The sequence below is a fragment of the Chionomys nivalis genome, chromosome 13 (assembly GCF_950005125.1).
Source record: "Chionomys nivalis chromosome 13, mChiNiv1.1, whole genome shotgun sequence".
NCBI lineage: Eukaryota > Metazoa > Chordata > Mammalia > Rodentia > Cricetidae > Chionomys > Chionomys nivalis.
Genome location: NC_080098.1, coordinates 47,864,824 through 47,885,956, shown reverse-complemented (window position 1 = coordinate 47,885,956; position 21,133 = coordinate 47,864,824). Strand labels below are relative to the sequence as shown.

At 47.2% G+C, this 21,133-nt stretch overlaps 1 protein-coding gene across 1 annotated transcript in view; it reads left to right on the top strand.

Moving 5' to 3' along the window:
* The first annotated feature begins 9,166 nt into the window (after positions 1-9,166).
* Positions 9,167-21,133, top strand: part of E2f3 (E2F transcription factor 3) — a 78,802-nt gene continuing 66,835 nt past the window's right edge. Inside the window, exon 1 of the mRNA XM_057788027.1 lies at positions 9,167-9,373. Coding sequence (XP_057644010.1) covers positions 9,356-9,373 — 18 coding nt within the window. The 5' untranslated portion in view covers positions 9,167-9,355. The remainder of the gene's footprint in view (positions 9,374-21,133) is intronic.

The following is a 21,133-nucleotide window of genomic DNA, read 5'->3' as shown; positions in this document are numbered from 1 at the left end:
TTCATGACAAGTCAAGTCGATGGGTTCAAAATTAAGTATTTTAAAGCAAAGGGAATATATATCTGAAGATGGTAGATGTTCAGTACCATTCTCCCATCCCTCCTCACCCCTACGCAAAAACAGAAACGACTTCTAGAAGAGTCCCAAATCTACAGGAAGTGTTGAAACAAAATTCAATGATAAATCACCTCAGTCCCAAGGTGCAATGAATGGATGCCAACTACCAACAGCTATAGGAGTCCTAGGCAATGCCCACAAGACCCAAGGACAGGAGAACCCCCAGGTAGCAATGGATCTCCACCAGATGCCAGTTGTTAGATATGAGAAAAGGTTTGTTCTCCAGCAGCAGGTGAGGCCAAGGGACTGTGGCTGGAAGATCTAAAGGATCTGGGCCAATCTACCTTGCCTCCCTCCCAAAACTGACAACCAATTGGCTTGGGAGATAAAACTCATTCAATAACGTGCTTGCTTTGCAAGCATGATGACCTGAATTTGACTTCTTTGAACCCACATTTATGAATTCAGGCATGGTGACACCCAATTGGTTACAATCCCAGCATGTACAAGGGAGGGGAGATAGGAGGACTCTTGGGACTTGTGGGCCAGCCAATCTGAGCTACATGGTGAACTTCAAGACACTGAGATACTCTGTCACAAAATCAAAGTGAAGAGTACCTAAGGAAGAACAACTAAAATTTTCCTTTGGCACACACACATGCACACATGCACACACACACACAAAGGCACAGGCACACGTGTGCTTGCATGCACACATACACATGCACACACACACATTCCCTCGCACACGTACACACATATGCACCCACACACACACCTCCCATCACATAAACACTTATGTACACACACACATACACACACACACATACACGTGCATGCACATACAATCTCACCACTGGCATTCCTTTTTAAGGTATGGTCCCAGACAGACAGACAGACAAAGGAGAAACCACTGAGAGTAGAGACAGAGTGGGTCAAGACAGGGATACAAGAGGAGACTGAGAAGTTTAGGTTAGATATAGGAAATGGAAAAGGTAAAACTAGAAATATCTCAGAAGACATGTCTCCCTGTTCCATCTGAAGATGGAGCCTTTTTGCATGCTTTGATTCTTACTCAATCCTGGATGGGTGTGGGGTGCATGTGGTGTGGAGGGCAGAGAACAACCTTGCAGAGTCAGCTCCTATCTTCTACTATGGGTTGTGGGGATTAAACTTAGGTCATCAGATTTGTGAACAAGTGTCCTTGCTCACTGATCCTGCCAGCTCCTAATGGGTATATCTTTTCAGAGGGCCAACAATCAACCCAGTGCTTTCTTCAAGTTAAATTGCAAAAGATAAATTGTAAAGGGATTGGTGAAGAACCATAAACCTAAAAGACACTTTCAAAACAAAGTGACTTTTTTTTTTTTTTTTTTTTTTTTTGGTTTTTCGAAACAGGGTTTCTCTGTGGTTTTGGAGCCTGTCCTGGAACTAGCTCTTGTAGACCAGGCTGGTCTCGAACTCACAGAGATCCGCCTGCCTCTGCCTCCCAAGTACTGGGATTAAAGGCGTGTGCCACCACCGCCCGGCACAAAGTGACATTTTTGCTAAACAGATGAGACTCTACTGTGGGTCCTAGGAGTATGCCCTCCACAGGTTCACATGTTGAAGACCTGGCAGCCTGTAGTTCTATTGAGAGGTGATTAGATTTTGAGGTTGATAACTTCATTATTGGATTACCACTGATGACTTTAAAGTTGAGTGGATTACTGTATGTCTTGTCCCCGGTCCCTTCCTGACTGTTTCTTGGCTGCCATGAGGTAATCAACTTCCCTTCACCATGGCCTTCTACCTCAGACCAATCCTACGCCAATGGAGTTGGCTAACCATATACAAACACTGCCATGAGCCAAATTCATCTTTCCTCCATTTAGCTGTTTTCCTCATCGATTTCAATGAAAACCAACAAACAACATGGATGGAGCGACTGTACCCATCAGGCTCATGGTTACTTCTGGTGGGAAGGGGAGTTGTGTTCATACTGGAAAACAAGAATCGGACCTCAGAAAGCTCAGGCAGAGCTCTACGTCTGGACCTCAGTGCAAATCATAAGGGTCTCATAATGACCCACTGAGGCATACATTTATTTTTATATTTCTCTCCATGTATCTAATATCATGTTGAAAACATGCTTTAGAAAGTCGAGGAGACACACCCCTTTGAGATGAACCCTTTCCTCCGAGCCCAGCATATTTTGTCGACATCACACTACTTGTTAGCCAAGCAAGAACTTAAGTACAAGAGGTCATTTCCATCCATAGGGGAATTTCTGTTATACTTACCCTTCTTCCCTACACACACATAAAAGACCAATTTATAATGCAAAGATTGATGCTAGGTCACCAATGTCTGTAGTTAGTGTTTATTGAAGTGTATTCTGTGGGTTACGTGTACAAAAATTACCCTGCTTACAATGCAGATTCCTGGATCCCAACCCATGAGCTAGATTCACAAGATGTGACTGAGGACAGCACCGTATGCCAGAAGCTTATCCAGGATATATTTAAAGAAGCCCTGCCCAGAGCCAGCAAGCATCTTCCTGCCCAAAGAGCCGAAGGCAAGTAACCTTATGAATCCACACCTATCTATAATGACGTAATGATCAATTTTTTAGACTATGCATTTAGACATTCTTTTATCGGTGTCTAATGTGCTAGTGCCTCCAGAACACATATTTGTCTCTTTCTTCTAAATCAGGAAGCTGAAACAGACTGTTATTTCTTTGTGGGCAACTATTAGATAAAACCCTTAAACTACAAAACTGGTCTTTTGCAGATGCTAAAATTTAATACTGTATACTCTAAATTTGATGTGGTAATTAAATTGTGTAAGGCACAATTTAAACCTTTGCTGTGCTAATGAGTGGTTTCCTTAATCACCTAAAACTATGATTTTTCCATCTGAGGATTCAATATTGAAATTTCATACAACTGTTAAATTTATGGGTTTTTTTTTTGTGTGGGTGGCTTACAGGGGCTGACAAACTGTTTTTCTAAATAGAAAAGGGACAATTTTAGAGAAGATAGTATCAATTTTATATGGCTATAAGATAACATGTTAACACTGTAGGCAAAGGTGTGCATATATATGCATGTAAATTGTGAACAGGAAGGGGAATCCAGCGCTCCCATTAACTGGCAGGTGGGAGCACGAGGGAGATTATAAACAGTAAAGCACCTAGGTACAGGAGCAAGAATAAGAAGAAACAGCTCAGTGGTTACATGTTTGCTGTTCTTATAGCACCCATGTCAGGTGGCCCATAAGTGCCTGTAACTCCAGCTCCAAGGGATCCAATGCCTTCTTCCAGTTTCCCAGGTACCTGAACTGGAGTCCATGTGTGTTCGGAATCGCCTTCTTTACACAGAGAATACCTGGAGATTCCTCACCAGAGTCTATAGCCCAGACCACAGTTAGGATCTTGAGTGTTCAACAAGGAAGGGTATGTTGGCAGGAGACCTACAAAGTGAGGAGCTGAGAGCCTTGACCTGCTAGGTAAACAGGATAACAGGCTGTATTTGTTTCCTAAGCTATCATGCACATCACCACAAAGGGACAGCTCAGTAGAAATGTATTCTAGAACAGGGCTGGAGGTCAAAAGTCCAAAGGCAAGGTGTTGACAGGGCCCTGCTCCCTCTAGGTTTAGAGATTCTCTGCTCCCCCCTTGCCTCTTCGGCTTCTAGTGGCTGTTACATGGGCCTTGACTGCAGCTGCAACCTGCCTCCAACTTCACAGGGCTGTGTGCTCCTCTCTGGATGTATCTTCCAAGGATACTTGCTGCTGGATTTGGGGGTACCCCAGGATAACCCCAAATGATCATATCTTGAGATCTCTTTCCCTTGTGTTGTTTCTGGGAATGAAACTTAGATAGTAGGCAGCAAGTGCACCTGTACCCATTGAAACATCCCTTTGGCCATAATCTTTTCAGAAAAAAAAAGAAAAACAAAACAAAACAAACAAACAAAAAAGATGAAAACTATGTAGCTAGGAGGTGGAAAACATCACCATAGTTACATCTACAAAGACCACCTTCCCACAGATAGTGTCACACTCATAGATCCCAATGAATAGACGTAGGCCTGTCCTTTGAGGGGCCACTCAATCAAACACATAGACTAATTCTAAGACATCTAGCTGGTTGCCAGAGTAAACGAATGGGAATGATGGGTGGCAAAGCAGTCTGCCTGTAGCACTACAGGAGAGCACGTTGAGGTAAGGTAAAGAGGGTTTAGAAGTGGGCCACTGACAGATGAGCAGTTTGAAGTGGGGGAACAACAGAGTTGACTTTAAGCATTACCCTCAATCTCTGAGACAGGGTCCTATCATCCATATTCACCAGAACATGACTACACTTTCAGCTGGGGGAAGAAAGGCCCTAAGTTGTGCCAGCAAGAGGACGTCAGGAGTTCTCTGAAGATTAGAGGTTGTGAGTCAGGTTGGCCTACAAAGAAGAACAAAGCATACACGTACAAATTAGTAGACTCTAAGTGGCTGTCCCTTAGTGCACAGCTGCTGTGCTCCCAGCACACGACACACGTGCCATTGCCTCTTTTCAGCACCGCCTTGCAGCATGAGCTCCAGAACCTGAGCTTCCGTCTACCCTATGAGAAAGCAGGCTAGTCAGGACGGAAGCTAGTCAGGTGAGATGGTTCACCGGGAAACAGTGCTTGGCAGAAAAGCCTGGTGAGCTGACTGCCATCCCCATAAAGTTGGAGGGAGAGAACCAAACCCACACAGCTGTCCTCTGAACTCTATATCCTTGTTTTGGCATGTCTACACCCCAAAAACACTCACATACATCATTCACCCCCCCCACACACAATACATTAATAAAAAATAAATGTGTTGTATGTAGCAGAGGGTAGAGACAGAGAACAACTTTTGGAAGCCAACTTCTTCTTCCCATCATGGGTTCTGGGGATCAAACTCTAAGTTGTAGCTCTTAGCAACAAATGTACTTTGACCAGCTGAACCATTTCTCTGACCTTTATTTAAAAAAACAAACAAACAAAAAAAACAAACAAACAAGGAGAAGGGGGAAGGGGCTAACAAGAGTTGGCAGAGCTAGAATAAAACCCATCCAACCCAGACTCTCCTGACTCCTAAGTGTGAATCTACTTAAATCTGCTAACTCTCCACCAAGGACTCATGGATTCTAGGGTCTTGAACTCAGGTCCTGAAGATTTACCAACTGAGCTGTTTCCATAGCCCCTCCCCCAGGCTGTGGCCTACTTATCTCACTGTTCCCACCTACTGCGAGCTCAAGCTGGCAGAGTTTGGGATCTGGTATTGTCCCTAAGGCCAGAGGCAGCCCTTTAATGACTATATGTTGCAACACCTCTCCCCATAACCTCCCTACCTCCGCCAAAGGGAAGTTATCAGTAATAGTGTGCAGCTGGCAGTATCCTAGCTTACTGTACCCACTTTCTCCACAGTGACCCAAAATGCAAAGCAACAGTGACGAAGTAAGATTTGAGAAGTTGCTATCATTCCTCTAGCTCAGCCAGGCTCTTATGCCTTTTGAATTCCACTTCTCAAGCCTACAAATACAGCCGGTTCTACCACTGTCCACAAATCTTCAAATGTACCAGTACTACGGATCCTCAAGAAGCTTGAATGCAAAACTAAAGTATTCCCAAGCCTGGTATAGAGCTTCATGGTACTTTTAATTTCATAGAAGGTAATAGGACTGAACTTTTAGAAGGTCCTAACATGAACTGACCCAAATTGTTAAGTTTCCTATAGGATTTGAATGTCAGCTTGGGTAACGTGATAATCATAATAAACAAAAGTCAGGTGACAGGACTCAGTGTCATGCAACCCTCATCACCCAGCAAACACCCTACCAAACACCCTACATTTAAAAAAACAATGTGGCTGAGGTAGAATGATTTCTTTCCGTATATCTCAACAGCTGTTTTGCACAATTCTCAGCTGCTCAAGGAAGACCTGGTCTTTCCCTCTACATCTTCCCTCAGCTTCCTCCTCCGTCTTAAACACTCTTGTGTGCACATGTGAGTGCACATGTGCGTGCACACGTACACAAGTGCATATGGAAGCCAGTGGTCAACCTCAGATATCTTCCTCAATAGCTCTCAACCTTATTTTTCGGGTTAGGGAAGCTCAGTGAATTTGGAATTTACCTGTCAGCTTCACTGGCTGGCCAGCAAGCCCCAAGGATCTTCAGGTCTCCATATCCCAGCTCTGGGATTGGTGACCCGCGTGTCATGCTTAGGTTTTAAATGTGAGTCCTAGAGATCAAACTTAGGTCCTCTTGCTTAGGCAGGTAAGCATTTTATTAACTGAACCACCTCTCCAGCCCCACAGTCCTGGTTTTACTGAGTATTTGCTTCAATGCAAAAGTCAGCTGGACAGCCATTTCATTTTTCCTGACGACATTTTCTGATTTATATATACACATATATATGCACACATTTTCCCTCTCTTTTAAAATAGGTTAGGTTAGGTTTGGGTTGTAGCTTTCTCTGGCAGTCCCACGTCACCATAAAAGCCTGTCCTTCGGATTACCGCATGGAGGATTAGAAACCCGGGGATCAGTTCTAGGTTAGCCCCGATTAACTCCCCTGGGTGTTTCTGGGCCAGAGAGGGTGTCTGTTAGGCTCAAACCTATACTTGCAGTACGAGTTCACTGTACAAAAGAGTTAATTTTTACTTAAACCCAATTCGGGCTAATCATGAAGCTACCAGGAATGCTCTGGAATATGAACTAAAGTGGGCCTGCAGTCGCGTCAGCTGAACCTCCTACCCCCACGGTTCTGTCTGCCCACTTGCTTCTGTCTATCAGCCCTGGCCTCCGGATCCGCTCTCGCGCCATTGGTTGGAATTCAGGAAGGAAGAAACCCAGGATTTAAAGGGCTCAGTTTTCCACCTGCCAGGCCGGGTCCAACTTGCCTTTGACACGTTATTTGTGAGAATCACTAGCAGTTCTTTACTCACTACACTGATTGGTTAAAGGAAAAGGAGTCCCCGAGGGTGTCACCTTGACAATCTCCAAAACCGAAACTTGCGCTCAAGATTATCTCCACACTGCGTCTGCGAGGCGAGTCCCTGCCCAGGTCACCAGAGCCAGCCCCTCGGGAGGGGCCTGGGAGAGGCGTGGCTTTCCGTGGGAGAGTAGGATTTTGCTCCACCTCCTAAGAAGCCTGCTCTGCTTCCAGCCAATCAGGCTGGCCTATGCAAATAGAACCCGGGTCACCCCGGTAACCATGATGTATAGGGACCAATGGAAACTAGCCAGTGGCGACCTCGCTCAAGGATTGGTACCGAAGTAAGGCGACAGGGATCCAATGGACTGTGGGAACAGTCCTCGGCGGGCAGAGGGGCGGAGATATGCAAATATGGTTTGAAAAGCCGGCGGGAAATCTGAGTTTCGCGGGAGGACCTTGGCGCGTAAACCGTATCCCTTCATTCATTGTCAGCAGCAGCTTCCTGGAGCCATTTTTCAGCTGCCGGCCGCAGCACCCGGGCTGCCGCCGCCGCCTCGCAATCCGTTGCATCGGCTGTCCCCGACGCCTCCATCTCCCCTCGGGGCCTGATATCCGAGCGGCCGGGACCCTCCTCTCTCCAGATCCCCGATTATTTTTGGCCCCGGGGCCTGTGCGGTGCGGAAAAATAAAAAAGAAAAGAGAGAGAGAGAGGGTTCGGAAGCGCCGGGAGGGGAGGCGAGAAGGAGAGACTTGGAAACTCCGACTGCAAATAATAAAGAAATTGAAAGCAATACGTTAATATATCGTAACACTAAAAAGAGCAGGAGCGAGAGATGAGAAAGGGGATCCAGCCCGCCCTGGAGCAGTACCTGGTGACCGCCGGGGGTGGGGAGGGGGCGGCTGTCGTCGCCGCCGCCGCTGCAGCCTCCATGGACAAAAGGGCACTGCTAGCCAGCCCCGGCTTCGCCGCCGCCGCCGCCCCGGGCACGTACATCCAGATCCTCACTACGAACCCTTCCACCACGTCCTGTGCCACCTCCCTCCAAAGCGGCACCCTGGCCGCCGGCCCCCTTCTCCCCAGTGTCCCCGGCGCGGAGCCGGCCGCCGGCAGCCTCCTCTACACCACGCCACAAGGACCCTCCAGCAGAGCCGGGCTGCTGCAGCAACCACCAGCACCAGGACGCGGCGGCGGCGGCGGCCCTCCGGTAATACCCTCCCTCCGCAAGGTCCCTAGCCCAGGTGGGAGGCGGGCTCCCGGGAGCGGTGGCTGCGTGAGCGCGAGGCTGAGCATCGTGGGCCTCGGTGCTGTCCCTCCAGCGTGTGCTTATTGTTAGACTTGGGGTGCTTCCTTGCGGACGTTGGGAGGACCTGGGGGCCTGGGCAGGCGCGCAGGACAGTGGGGAGTCCCTCTTTGCGAACCACATTCAACACTCCAAAACTTTTCGCGCCCCCCCTTCTTTTCCTGCACTTTTCCCTACCCCCACTCTCCCCTCCCCTGCAACTCGAAGCTTCCTCTTTCTCGGGCGTAGGAAGGGGTCACGCCCCGGATGGAGAAGGGGGTGGGGGAGGGAGTAGTGCACTGGAGAGTGGGGGACCCCAGGGGATGTAAACTGGGGGACCCGAGTCGTGCCTGCCTCCCCTTCGGCCTCTGCTACCCCTGGGCGCCCAGGGGTCCCACAGGCGTGCTCCGAGCGTACGGGCTCCAGTGCCTGGCACCTTTGGGGACCTAGCTCCCGGCAACAAAGGGGATCTGGGAAGTGGAGGGGTATCGCGGTGGGGGAGGTGGAGCTGCGAGCCACGGGTGGGCCAGGGCTCGCGCTGTCTGTGACTAGGGGCCGGCGGGCGGGTGCTCCGGCCTGGGCGCATCTCCGCGGTGGCAGCGGCGGCGCCCGCGTGGCCGGAGCGCCGGGGCCTTGCTTACCGGGCCCCGGGCCTGCCCTTGACCCGCCTCTCCCCTTGCCCCTTCCTTCCCCGCCCTGTCCCCCTCCCCGCCCCCCGGCGACGGAGGGCGGGGGCAGCCGGGTTCCCGTCCCGCCGCCAGGATCTGTCCCTTCTCTCCGGGACCCGCCGGTGACGTTTCGCACACGTGCGCGGAGGACGCGCCTGTGACTGGGGAGGAGGTGGCGGCGGGAGGGGGCGCTGGAGGGGGAGAGGGGGCACCCACTTCCTCCTGCTCGCCGGCTCCCAGGCCTGGGACGGTCCCGGCGCCCTCGCACCCAGCACCGCCACCCTCCCTCTCCCGTCCCCACCCCCCCCACGGCGCCCGCCCTCGCCCGGCGCCGCCGCTCCGCTCGGCCTCGGGCCCCCTCTCCAGCCAGCCCCCCACCTCCCCCGGAGCCAGGCTGCTTTCGGAAATGCCCTTACAGCAGCAGGTTAGTGACCTGGACCGCGCGGGGGCCCGAGCCACGGCCGCGGGGACCCGGGATCCCCGGGGGGCCCCGAGTCGGAAGATAGGCGACCGAGCGGGGTTTTGGAGTGGGAACGGGGGGTTGGGTGCTTGAGGGAAATGAGTAAGCAAGAAAAATCTAACTAAGTAAATCCCCGGCCTCCGCTTCTAGGAGCCCCGGGGCGGGAGTGGCCGCCCCCGGGGAGGGTATAGTGTTTACGTGTTTCTTTTGGGGGGTGGACGGATGGGCAATTGAAACCCAGATGAGGGCTTCACGCCCGTGGCCGAGTTGAGCTGCTTTCTGTCTTGCTTCCCTTGTGCTGAAGGGGGAGGGGGCGGGTCAGAGGGTAGGGTGTCTGTGGGGTTCCCAGGCCACTCGCCACCCCCTCCCTTTGTCCCTGTAATTTATAAAGCGCCTTTGAGAGATGATTTAGGTCAGTATGCGTCTTCCCTTTTTGTTGCTACTAGAAAGAAGTGTGGCCCCGAGGTCTCCTCTTCTTCCTTTCTCTTCTGCATTCCTTCCTCCATGCCTCCTGTCTTCACCCTCGTGTTGAGGATTGGCCCAGACCGGGCTCGAACCCACCCGGACTCATATCTGTGGTTGCATGATAATACCAGTCGGGGACCTCATCTGGTCTTAGGTCTCGATGTGTTTGTTTTGCACAATCAATATTTTGCTAGGGTCTTTTAAGAAAGTCTGTGCACATATATGGGACTTTGGGAGATGGAGTAGGTAGATAAATAATTAATTTTTAGAAATTCCCTTTCTGTTCATAATTTGGCTTTGGATTGGATCTTTAGCGCTTTCCAGCCTAGAGATACTTAGTGGGGATGTGCAATACAGTCCCAGTGAAAGAGGTTCATCCTTTTAGTGACTAGGGTCTGCCAGCAGGGGGGAAGCCGAGTACAGTACCTGCTTACACATACTGTATCCAGTGTGCTAGATTCTCAGGCACAGAATATTCCATGCTTTCATTAGCAGTAAATAATTTTGCCGACTTGATTAAACATGCATGGCCATACAGTAAGCCTATTTCTCCCTACACAATCGCTTCCTATATCATAAATAACCTGAAACAACTGGCTATTGACATGCTTCTTGGATTAGATTCAGATTTGCAGGGAAAGTTATTTTTTGATAATAGGAAATTGTGAGACTACTAAATTGCTCTTTTAAAAAAGAATCTTAAGACTATTTGTTGGACCTGGTCACCAAGGCCGGCTAACCAAATTTATATGTAGTTCACTGTAGTTAAGTGTTTAAAATATAAAAATAATGGTTCTCATCGTCTTCCAAGTTATTTCTAAACTTTATTATCCTTGCCATGAAGTTATTATTCCAGGAATATAGGTTGTTTTGAATTTGGATACTCAAAAATAATGTTTCATTATAGGAATATAAATGCTTCTTATACATATTCAGAAGTCGTTTTATATAAGATTGTAATGTATGCTGAATCACTGGTTAATCTACGTTTTCAACACTATCTTCTGGGAGGGGTACGAGGTTTATCTTACCAAGTGTATACAAAGTCCTCAGTATTGCAGACAAAGTTTTATTTTTTTTTAATCAGTATTTTTGTGGGCTTCCAGTTAGCTTGAAATTTATTTTGTTTTTTGAGGCAGGGTCTCTTTATATAGCCGTGAACTCCTGATCTTGCCTCAAGTATCCATGTTCCGAGGTTGAAGACATCCACCACCATGTCTTTTGGAATCCTATTGCCATTTTCCCCTAAGCTTGAAGGTTGGGAAGGTGTGGAGAATGAACAAAGATGGGACCTCCAAACATTCTAGGTTCAAGACGAGGTGAGGGGAGTCTTCAGGTCATCAGAATTCTAGACCCACCTGGGTCCACCTTCAAGTTCTGTCTCCAAACATTTAAGAACTCGACAGAGCAAGTGACTTGCCTTCTCACTAACTGTAGCCTCCTGTCTTTATTTACATGTTTTCTGCTTGTAGACAAAAGACAAACTGTCAGAATTGTTCATTATTCTATAAAATAGGACAATAATGCTAACTTTGAGGCTTTTTCAAGTAATATGATAATGTATGTACCATCCTTAAGCACAAAGCCTGGCAAACAGAAGCTGCTCCATAAAATTAGCATTCATAAATCAAGTATTGTTATAACTCTGGGACTGCACACATACTGTCCCTTTGTTTACCTGTATGAGAAGAATGATCGTAAGTTTTCTTAAGGAGCATGTCATTTCATCTTCCAGAAATGGAGGATCTATTAATGCAAGAGGCAGTAGCCTATCACGTCAGATTGGCTTTAATTCAGTCCTAGCAGCCTTCTGATTATACTGTCCTTCGAAAGAGCCCTGCGTGCCTAAAAACCTCATCTGATAATGAAGGACTGCAGATGCATTTCAGCAGGGTCTTTTTTCCTGAGCAAGTCTGAAAGAAGAAAAATGTGGGTTCCTGTGGTTCTGTATGCAATAATCTTGCTTCTGCTGAGATGTATGGTTGATGCCAAGTTGAAGCTGGGAGAGAATTTTTAGTCACTACATACCCCAAAATGGAAGTTTTAATATAATGGCAATGCCCAGACGTGGGCAGTACAAATAGCTCCACTATAATCAGTCCCGAGGGCGCCACCCTAATCGTCCCTGGCAACAAAGCACCCTTAAACTGAGCTAAAGCACCCAAGCTTGAGAACAGGAAAGGATTTTTTTTTTCAATGTGTATTTTTCTAAAAATCGCCACCTTGTATAATACTTGGAGGAAGGACAGAGTCTGCGGAGTTTAATGGCGTGCTGTGTAAAGTTAACTTGAGAAAAGAATATCTACTCTGGTCTTAGGAATAAATACTAACACCTGGCGGCTGAAAGACTGGTGGGGTGGGTGGGGGCACTATTTGGTGTCTTAGAAATAAAACCCAGTAGTTTCCCTTTACCTTTTCTCGTGCTGTCTTCAGTGAGACCACACACACACACACACACACACACACACACTTCCAATTGGCTATTTTCTCCAACTTACCCCGATTTATAAATAGTCCATATGACTGGCTATAAACATTGTCCCAAGCTAGCCAGCTCCAATTCTTTTTACCCATCTACTTTTTAGTAATACTTTAATCAGGATGGGTGGAGATCATTTACTTAGTATACCGAGTCCCCCAAGGTCTGTGAAGCTACCTGAAGTATTGCAAGGAGGAACAATGCCAGTTTTTGCCCCCATGTTGAGGGGAACATCCCTGAGTTCTTTGAGGTGCAAAATATGTGGTTTGGTGTGCATTTTCATGGTTGTTAGCAGTTAAATGATGGTTCAGGGACTGTGTTTACAATTGCTGAAGAGCCCCCGCCCAGTAATATTTCATGGGACTACGAAGACCAGATAAACGGGAAAGTTATGTATAGGAAACCACAGATGTAGGGCCTTCCTTCTCCCCATCCTGTGTGCCTTCTAAGAATGACTGGGAAAATGATGTCACACAGAGAAGAGGCTTACTACAGAAGGTACTAGAAAGCAGCCACTCAAGAAACTGGCAAAGTGGGGTTAACACAGCAGAGTTATTTAGGTGACTTTCCAGTGGGTGGGGTGTTCAGTTTATCTTCATCTCATATTTTTTCCTTTAAACGTTCCCCTCAAATATTTAAGTTGTAAGAATGTGTTTCCACCCTGCTAGCCTTAATGGGAGTCGGTCTTGTGGCCACAGTTACCTGCAACTTCACAGATGTGGTTAAAGCCAGGATGGAATCCATAGGTCCCCATAAACTTGACTTTGCTGGAGACCTTGAGTACCAGGCTGAGGTTGTGCTTTGTAATGTAAGGCAGGAGCTACATCAGTTTGAGGTTGAAGACAGTGGGGTGATAACTGATTGAATCCAGAAGATAATAATGAATGAATGACCGACTTCCGTTAGCTTTCTCTACGGTAGCCCAACTGTTTGCGGCCATTCGTAGTGTCTGTGCAGCATTCTTATGAGTTGATGACAGTATTTCAGATTAGCATGTCCGAGACTTGATAAATATGATGGTTCTGGAATCGTAACCTGGGAGTTTATAAAGTGTAGTTCTTAACTATCCAACCCGCTTTTGCAGGTGACAGTTACAGGCCACCGCAGTTAAGTTACTCAGCCAAGGTCACCAGGCAGCAGGGGGCAGGCCAGAAGTGAAACTGGAGATTCTTGCCTTATCAACTCTTCAGTGAGAAGAGGGCTAACTGACTTATGCCCTGCATGGGAGGCATAGGTGTGTGAATACTTAAGTTTCCCTCAGAAGCAGTTATACTGGGGTTTCATGAAGACACGCACTTTGAACCACCAACTCTGAGGTCCCAACTTATTCCCAGAGACACTAAAACAATCAAGGCTACTGTAGACACTCAGTGAAATGGACTTTTAAATGGAAAGGAATGACAGGTTTTCCTAAATAGTGACAGCAATTTTTTTTAAAACTTGATCTTATACTTGAATTATTCATTGGATGTGACATTTCTGGTGTCCCAGGAGAGATTATTTTACTTAACCAACAACAGCCTAAAAGGATCTTTGAAACTTTCTTGGGAGAGGGACATCATGGGAAGTGTTGTCCTGAACCATCCTGAGTGACAGACAGAGTTTTGCAAGGTTCTCTGGGGCTTGCATTGTACCATTGACCAAGAGGCTCTTCCTCTGTGGTTAGCGCCAGGAAGATTTCTGATGTGTCAAAGCCACCGATCAGTTAACTCTTTCAGAGGAAGTCGTCAAAAGCCAAAGCTCATTTCCTTAAAATGACCTTATTTTACTTGTGGAACCGAGAAAGCTTAAAAATAGAATTGCTTCAAGCTCTGAAGCCGGAAAGTGAAACATAATCCAACATGGTTGCAGCTCACAGCCTGCCCTGGGACAGGGGTATCTATTTATCTGTAATCCGCAAGCCAGGAAGGTCCCCTGTGTGCATGAGGACTGACTTCCTGTGAACCATGAGTAGCAATTGATGAGAGCCCCGTTATCAGTGAAGCTGAGTTCCTCTGGAAGCACATTTGATGGCTGGAGGAGGTGAATGCCCTTGGCCTTCCCTGCCAGCTCTTGCCAGTCTGCCCTAGAGAACCTTGTCGTTCTTCTAGCATGCTGTTGGGTGACTGTTGAGAGCGGCTCTATCCTGTTCTTCTTTCGCATCTGTTACGTGTGGCTATGAACTCCTGGGTGTAGGCAGTGAACACAGACTCTGTATGTTTCACTCCTTCGTATGGTGGGGTTTTTGGGGAGACATAACCAGAGCAACATCCTTAAGTCTGACACCATCACCTCTGCCCTTCGGCATGTGACCTCTCTTGTGTGCAAAGACTGTGTGTGGAGTATAAAAGCCATGCTCTCCTAGAAGGCATATGATAACCAGCTAGATCTAAACTTAAATGGAGGCTACAGGGCCTGGGTTTCTTTTCTGCTTCCACCTGTCAGCGGTATGTCTGCTGCTCTCTTCATTGGCTCATCCTAAGGGGGAAGAAGATGAAATCAGTTGTTGCCTGGGAAGTGCTTAAGCCAGTGTCCCACAGAGGTGTAATAGAGTTGCCCAGGCCCTTTGTGGCCATCTCTCGTACTGTATTCGGTGTCCTGGTTTCTTTCCACTGCCCGATAGTGTTCATCTCACACCATTTGCCCCTCTAAGAATGCTGGTGTCTGGAAGGGGAAGGAGTGTGTCGCATCCTACCGTGAATGTTGCCTAAGTGTTGTCACTGGGCCCCTGGTCTTTGTTACCGCGTTCAGAGCTGCTCGTTGACTTGGGAGGGGAAAGAAGAATAAGTTTCTTATTGTCGTAGTACAATCAGTAATGCTAACTGTTATGAATGAAAGCTTTCTTTCACTGATGGAACATGTTGGTGAGACGGCACGAGGAATGCAAATTGCGCTGTTAACATAACTTTGTGTCTGTGCAGTATGCCATGGTCTGTGGCTAGTTCAGAAACCGGGGTGTCTCTGATGCTGAGCTCTAACTAACTTGGAGATTCAGAGATTCCTTGGGTACATACATGAGGGCCGGGAAAATGTGTCTTGCTCACCAGAGGCCTCTCAGTTTCCCTCTGAGCCATTTCTTTTCATCACTCTGTGTTTGGTTTTGGTTTTGAGATGGTCTCAGGTAGCCCAGGCTGGCCTCTGGTTCTTTATCTAGTTGCGACTGAGTCTTGTTGGCCCTGGGATCACAGATCTGTGCTGCCACACATTCTTCCTGTGCTCTGCACTCCCCTCTTCTCTTTCTTAGGGGTGAGACTTGCAGCTCTTTCCCTGGCTTTGGGGTAGGGTAAAATCTTGATTTGACTTTCCCTGCCTTGTTTTCCCTGCTTTTCTGTGGGGAAGGGAGTACCCCCTGTGGGTATTTTGGGTGGATATAGGTTGCCCTCTGGAGCACTGGTCACTTCAGAGTGACCTTTTTTCCTTTTGTTGCCCTGCCCCTTTCTCATTGGTCCTTCCAGCCCACCTGAAGAAAGTTCACACAGAGTACCCCTGACTTGCCAAGCCTCGGACCGCTTCCCTGAGTGACTTCTGTCTTTTCCAGGCGCATCCAGTCTCCCTTATATCCTTTTTGGCTTTTACAGACCTTCCTGTCCAGTGATGGGGTAGCTGGCTTTCCAGGTGCTCTCTGCAGGCCTTTTTGATTGTAGGACTAACTGAGAAGAGGCGTTGTCATTAGTTGCCTCAGTGGTCTTGGCACCCCATTAGCTCTGCTGGGACAAGAAAGAAGGATATGTTGGGGCATATGCCCACTCTTGAATTTGCAATCTGTTTGGGGAGACAAACATTAAATACAAGTCGATCTGCAAGCAAGGCTAAAGGGAGTCGGAAAGAAAAGACTCATGTAGCCCTTTGTATGATGCAGACAGGAAGCACTAGAGAGCGATTGACATTCTTTAGACTTCACTGGATTTTCAGGACCAGCAGCCGTGGTCCCTGCAATGGCTGTTCTCAGAGCACATCCATGCATACCCTAAAATGTTCTTGGGTAACTTTGGGCATGGTGACGTACACCTTGAATCCCAGGATTTGGGAAGTGGAAGCAGGAAGATAAAAACTTGGGCAGTGTCTTAAGTTCAAGGCCACCCAGGCTACACGAGACCCTATCTTTAAATTAGAAAGAAGTATCTCCCAGAACACTAAAAGATTGAGATACCTAGGTCCTATCCTGACTAGCAGTCTCTGAGGATAAGATACAGATGTGTCCTTTTTTTTTTTTTCTTTAAATGACCCAGACAGTGTCCAAATGTGCTGCCTCTTAGACCCTGTGGTTTAAGTTTCTCTAATGCCACGACAATTTCAATATGCCGCCTATTGGACATTCTTGACTAGGCTGGGGAGACTTGAACCCTTGGTAGGGAAGCAGGAGGTTGGTTGGCATGAGGGGCCCCAGTTGGACTGGTCAGTATGGGGAATAAGGAGACAGTTGGATGTCTTAGAATTGGTCTAGAAGGACTTAGGAGAATTACTGAGTTCAAGGTCAGTCTGAGCTAAACTGACCCTATCTCAAAAAACAACAACAACAACAAAATGGTCTAGAATAGGGATTGTTGCTTTCCTGAAAAAGTGGGGTTAAGGACAAATTGAAGGTAGGGGTAAGTCAGGCAGAGCTGTGCTTACAGAGAAGCTGGGTGTTATCACAAGGGTGGCGAGGGCCCTCACCTTGCGTTGTGGATGCCAGAGGCCAAGGCTCTCTGTGTGTTGCCAGACATCCAACCTAGTCTAAAAATTTACCAGTTTTAAAATGTTGGTTTGATTGAAAAGGAAAATGTGCGGGCCAAACAAAATAGGTCTCTAGGCCAGATTTGGCTTAAGGGTTGCCACTCTGTAGTCGACGTCTGTGGGATAATAATAGCCAGTGTTTATGGAGTGCCTGTGGGCATCCAGGGCAGGAGACTAAGTGCCTTCCTCGCCTTAGCACGTTGTCTGCATGGCAACCTACAAAGTGGGTGTCATTTCCATCCTTGTTCCACGCGGGAGGAAGCCGGCTGTCCGGGGTTAAGGGGCTGGCTTAGGGCCCTGACAAGAAGTGGGACAATCAAAATTAAACCCAAGGAGCCTGGCCCCGAGTCTCAGCTTATTTCTTCTTTATCCTTTGTGGCCTGGCATTGGGTTAAGTACATAGCAGGAAACCAAAGTTACCCGTCCAAAGGAAAGAAGTTAGTGTTTTACCTTTGCAGGTCGAATAACCTTTATCAAAAGTGCTTGGAACAGAGGTGTTTGTTTGGGACTTGAAGACAATTACTTACTGCTTAGGCTAGCCTTCATTTAACTGTCCTCGAGGGTGACTCTGACTCTTGCCTCCACCTCCCAAGTGCTGGGATTACAGGAAAATGCCCTACCTGGCAGGTTTGGATTTGTTCGTTTGCTTGTTTGATTTTAATACAGTGATATTTGCATATCACTGTAATGAGATGATTTTAGAAGTGAGACTTTGGTCTGAACACCCTTTGCGCTGTTGCCGCAGCTTTGAGGTCATTTTATACATTGCTTTTGCTAATTTTGTGTAGGAAACCATTTTATGAAGTGGAATTTTCCACTTGGGGCGACATGATGGCACTCAGAAAGTTTCAGGTTCTTAAAGTCTTTCAAGATTCTCAGATTAGGGATGTCCAACCTGTGGTCAGTTTAGCCTGAGGCATTTGATCCAGGTAAAGATCTCCCGGTTCCATCCCTATCCTTAGTTGGAAGCTTGACATCTGATCTTGCGAAATATGTAGGCAACCAAGAATGCAGGTTAAGGTTCTCCAGCTGGCAAGAGTCTTGTATAGAATATATGATGCTCAACCCATCGTCCATTGTAGAAAAGAACAGCCTTGAAGACCTTTGTTTGTGCCTACTGTGTCAATACCAGCTTCTGGATTTCTAGGTCACTGCAAAGCAAACCATCCAATGATCGTTTCCAAAGCCCAAAGGGTCCTGGGCATGGTAGCACATGTCTCAGTCCCAGCTCTGGAGAGGCAGAAATCAATCCCTGGAGGTTGATCCCTGTAGTTCACTGTCTAGCCAGTCCAGCTTCAGGCTCTGTGAGAGACCCTGTCTCAAGAAACAAGGTACACCTGGGTATGGTGTCCCCTGTTCGTCCTAGCACTCAGAAGGGAGAGGTGGTCCTGTCTGAATCCCAGGCCATGCAGTGAGACCCCATCTGAAAGAAGAGGAGGAAGACCAAATAGAGTGGAGAGTGGTCAAGGAGGGCACCTGATGCCAGACTGGCTTCTGCGTGCATCCAGTCACGTGCCTTTACCTCCATGAGCACACAGATCCCACATAAAACCCCAGTGTGTTCCAGGGAGTTTGCCAATGACTGAGGATCTAAGCTTGGGAGGTCAAACTGGGCAAGTTTGCAGTGTCCAGGCACCAACCCCAGCTGGATGCCCTGCCTTGAGCGGTTTAGTCTAATTGCAGGCTCTCTGTTCTGCTGGGAACAGATAACCAAATGAACAGAAAACTGGACTTGAATTAAAAGAGAGCTAGGGTGTGTCTTTGAGGACATGGGTACTGTAGAATTGGAATAACTGGAAGCAAAGAGAAGGGAAAAATTAAAAATCTTTGGCTCAAGATATTTAACTCCTGGGGCGGAAGAGAAGTTGAGGCTGAGGGGAGGAATATTTGTTATGGGCCTTCTAAGGTTCTGGGGCTGAGCCCTGGAAATATTTGTCACTCCGGTATAGAGGTTATGGTAGAACTACTCAGAAACCACAGGCCAACAACTAGTCCTTCTAGTTCTTGGAGGGAAAACCACACAGGTGTAGCAGCACAGAAAGCTTTCGTTGGTTTGCTTTTCTCTGTGATAGGAAGACGAGTCGGAATCATCAGGTTGATTTGATGGGGGAGGGGGTCGGTACTGTCAGGATTCCCAGAGACAAAAACCATCAGATGTTATTTATGATGCTTGACCAGGTGTGCACCTGGCCACTCAGCTGCTTGGACAGAGAGGGTCGGTTTGGCCGTGTCAAAAAAGCACAGGGCCAACTGGGGAGTGACATTTTTAAGGACAGGTCGTGTGATTACGACTGAAACCAGTGTGGCCCCTTTCTTCAGAATTTGCTGTGTTTTTTTGATTTTGCCAATAAGGAAGAAAATAACCTCAGAACTTTTATGCTCCGTCAAATTAAAATTTTTAAATGCTGAGGGTGTTTTGGAGGATAGAGCCAAGAAGATTCTAAATATCTACAATTAATTTTTAAAAATATATAACCATGTTGAAGCCTGTTTACAGTACTCCTTGAATTGACTGATTTTTGTTGCTATATTGGGTAGCAAAGTGTGTACCTATCACATTGGTGATGTCATAAGGCTTCCAGCGCTTCTTGTTACTGCCCTGCTTGTTAGCATCTCAGACACCCTGATTCTGGGAATCGTCTTTAAAGTGAGCTCTCGGCCCTGGAGACCCATGACACAGCAGTGGGGTATGGCAGGAGCGTGGGACTTAGCAGTCTGACTCTAGAAACATGCTTTCCCACCCACCAGTATGTGACCTTTCACCAGTTACATCGGTGAGACACACTTACCTAAAATAGTGATCCGATCTCATTGGCTGGTCAGCGGGATTAAGTGAGATAGTGTTGATAGGAAACACGGTTTGTACTTCATGGCACCCTCCACTTCCCAAGGTAGGAAGTGTCCAATTTTGGCCTAACCTTCCAGGAAAACAAGCTATGTACAGTACTTCATTGTGTGTGTGTGTGTGTGTCCTGGTACTCTGGGGAGTTCAGGAGGTGATTGTCTTTGTGGCCTCAGTAGACAGGAGTGGTGTTCTCTAATGATGAAAATAATGTACAAGGTGGTGAGGGAAATAGTAGTCATGTTTCTCAGGCATCTGAACTTGGAGGCCCAGGGAGGCTCCCAAAGCAGCCTTAGAAAGGTTTAAAATAGAGCAGGCTCTTAACCCTGTTAACATCTTGCCGGATACTTTTTTTTTGTTGAAGAAGACAGTCCTGTGCATTTTGGATACTTTGTATGTCTGACCTCCATGCTCTTAGATGCCAACAGCATCCTGGCAAATGTCATAATCAACGTTGACTCCAGACACTGCTAAATGTCCTGGGAGCAAAACCACCACTGATTGAGAATCACTGAAGAAAAGAAAGATACAGTGATCGATCATATGTGGATCCCTTCTATAGATGCTATAAACGTATTGATGTGTGCGCATGTGCATGTGGAAGGCAGAGACAAACTCAGGTGTCGTTCCTCAGGTGTCAACTCCCTTTTTAAAATTTTAAGACAGGGCCCCTCATTGGCCTAGAACTTGTTAAGTAGGCTGGCTACCTTGGCTGGCTGTTAATCCTCAAGGATCCACCTGTGTAGAGCTAGGGTAACAAGCATGCACTTCCACACCTCCTTGCTTTCGGGTTCTGGGGCTGGAACTCCAGTTCTTCACCTTGTATGGTAAGCGGTTTACCAACTAAATTATCTCCTGACCGTGTGTGTGTGTGTGTGTGTGTGTGTGTGCGCATATAGTTTTAATATTTTAATATATTTTAAGTGGCATACATTTGCAAGCAAATGGCTCCTTATTGAATTTTCACTTTGAAATGCCCAGCCGCCCTGTGGAACACACAGCTTTAGCCTCCTGCTCCCACTCCTGGTAGATGGTATTTGTGTGTCTGGCTAAAGCTCTCTGTTCTATGACCAGCAGAATATTAATTTGCTGTAACTCTGAAAATAAAGGTTCAGAATCTGCAGTTTGGAGAAATAAGTTTTACATTTACCATTGACTTAACTACACTGTTTAGAGGCTCGCTTAGATCAACTGTTCCACTTTTTAAGCCCAGCTCTGCGACTTTACAGTTTGATAGTCTGGA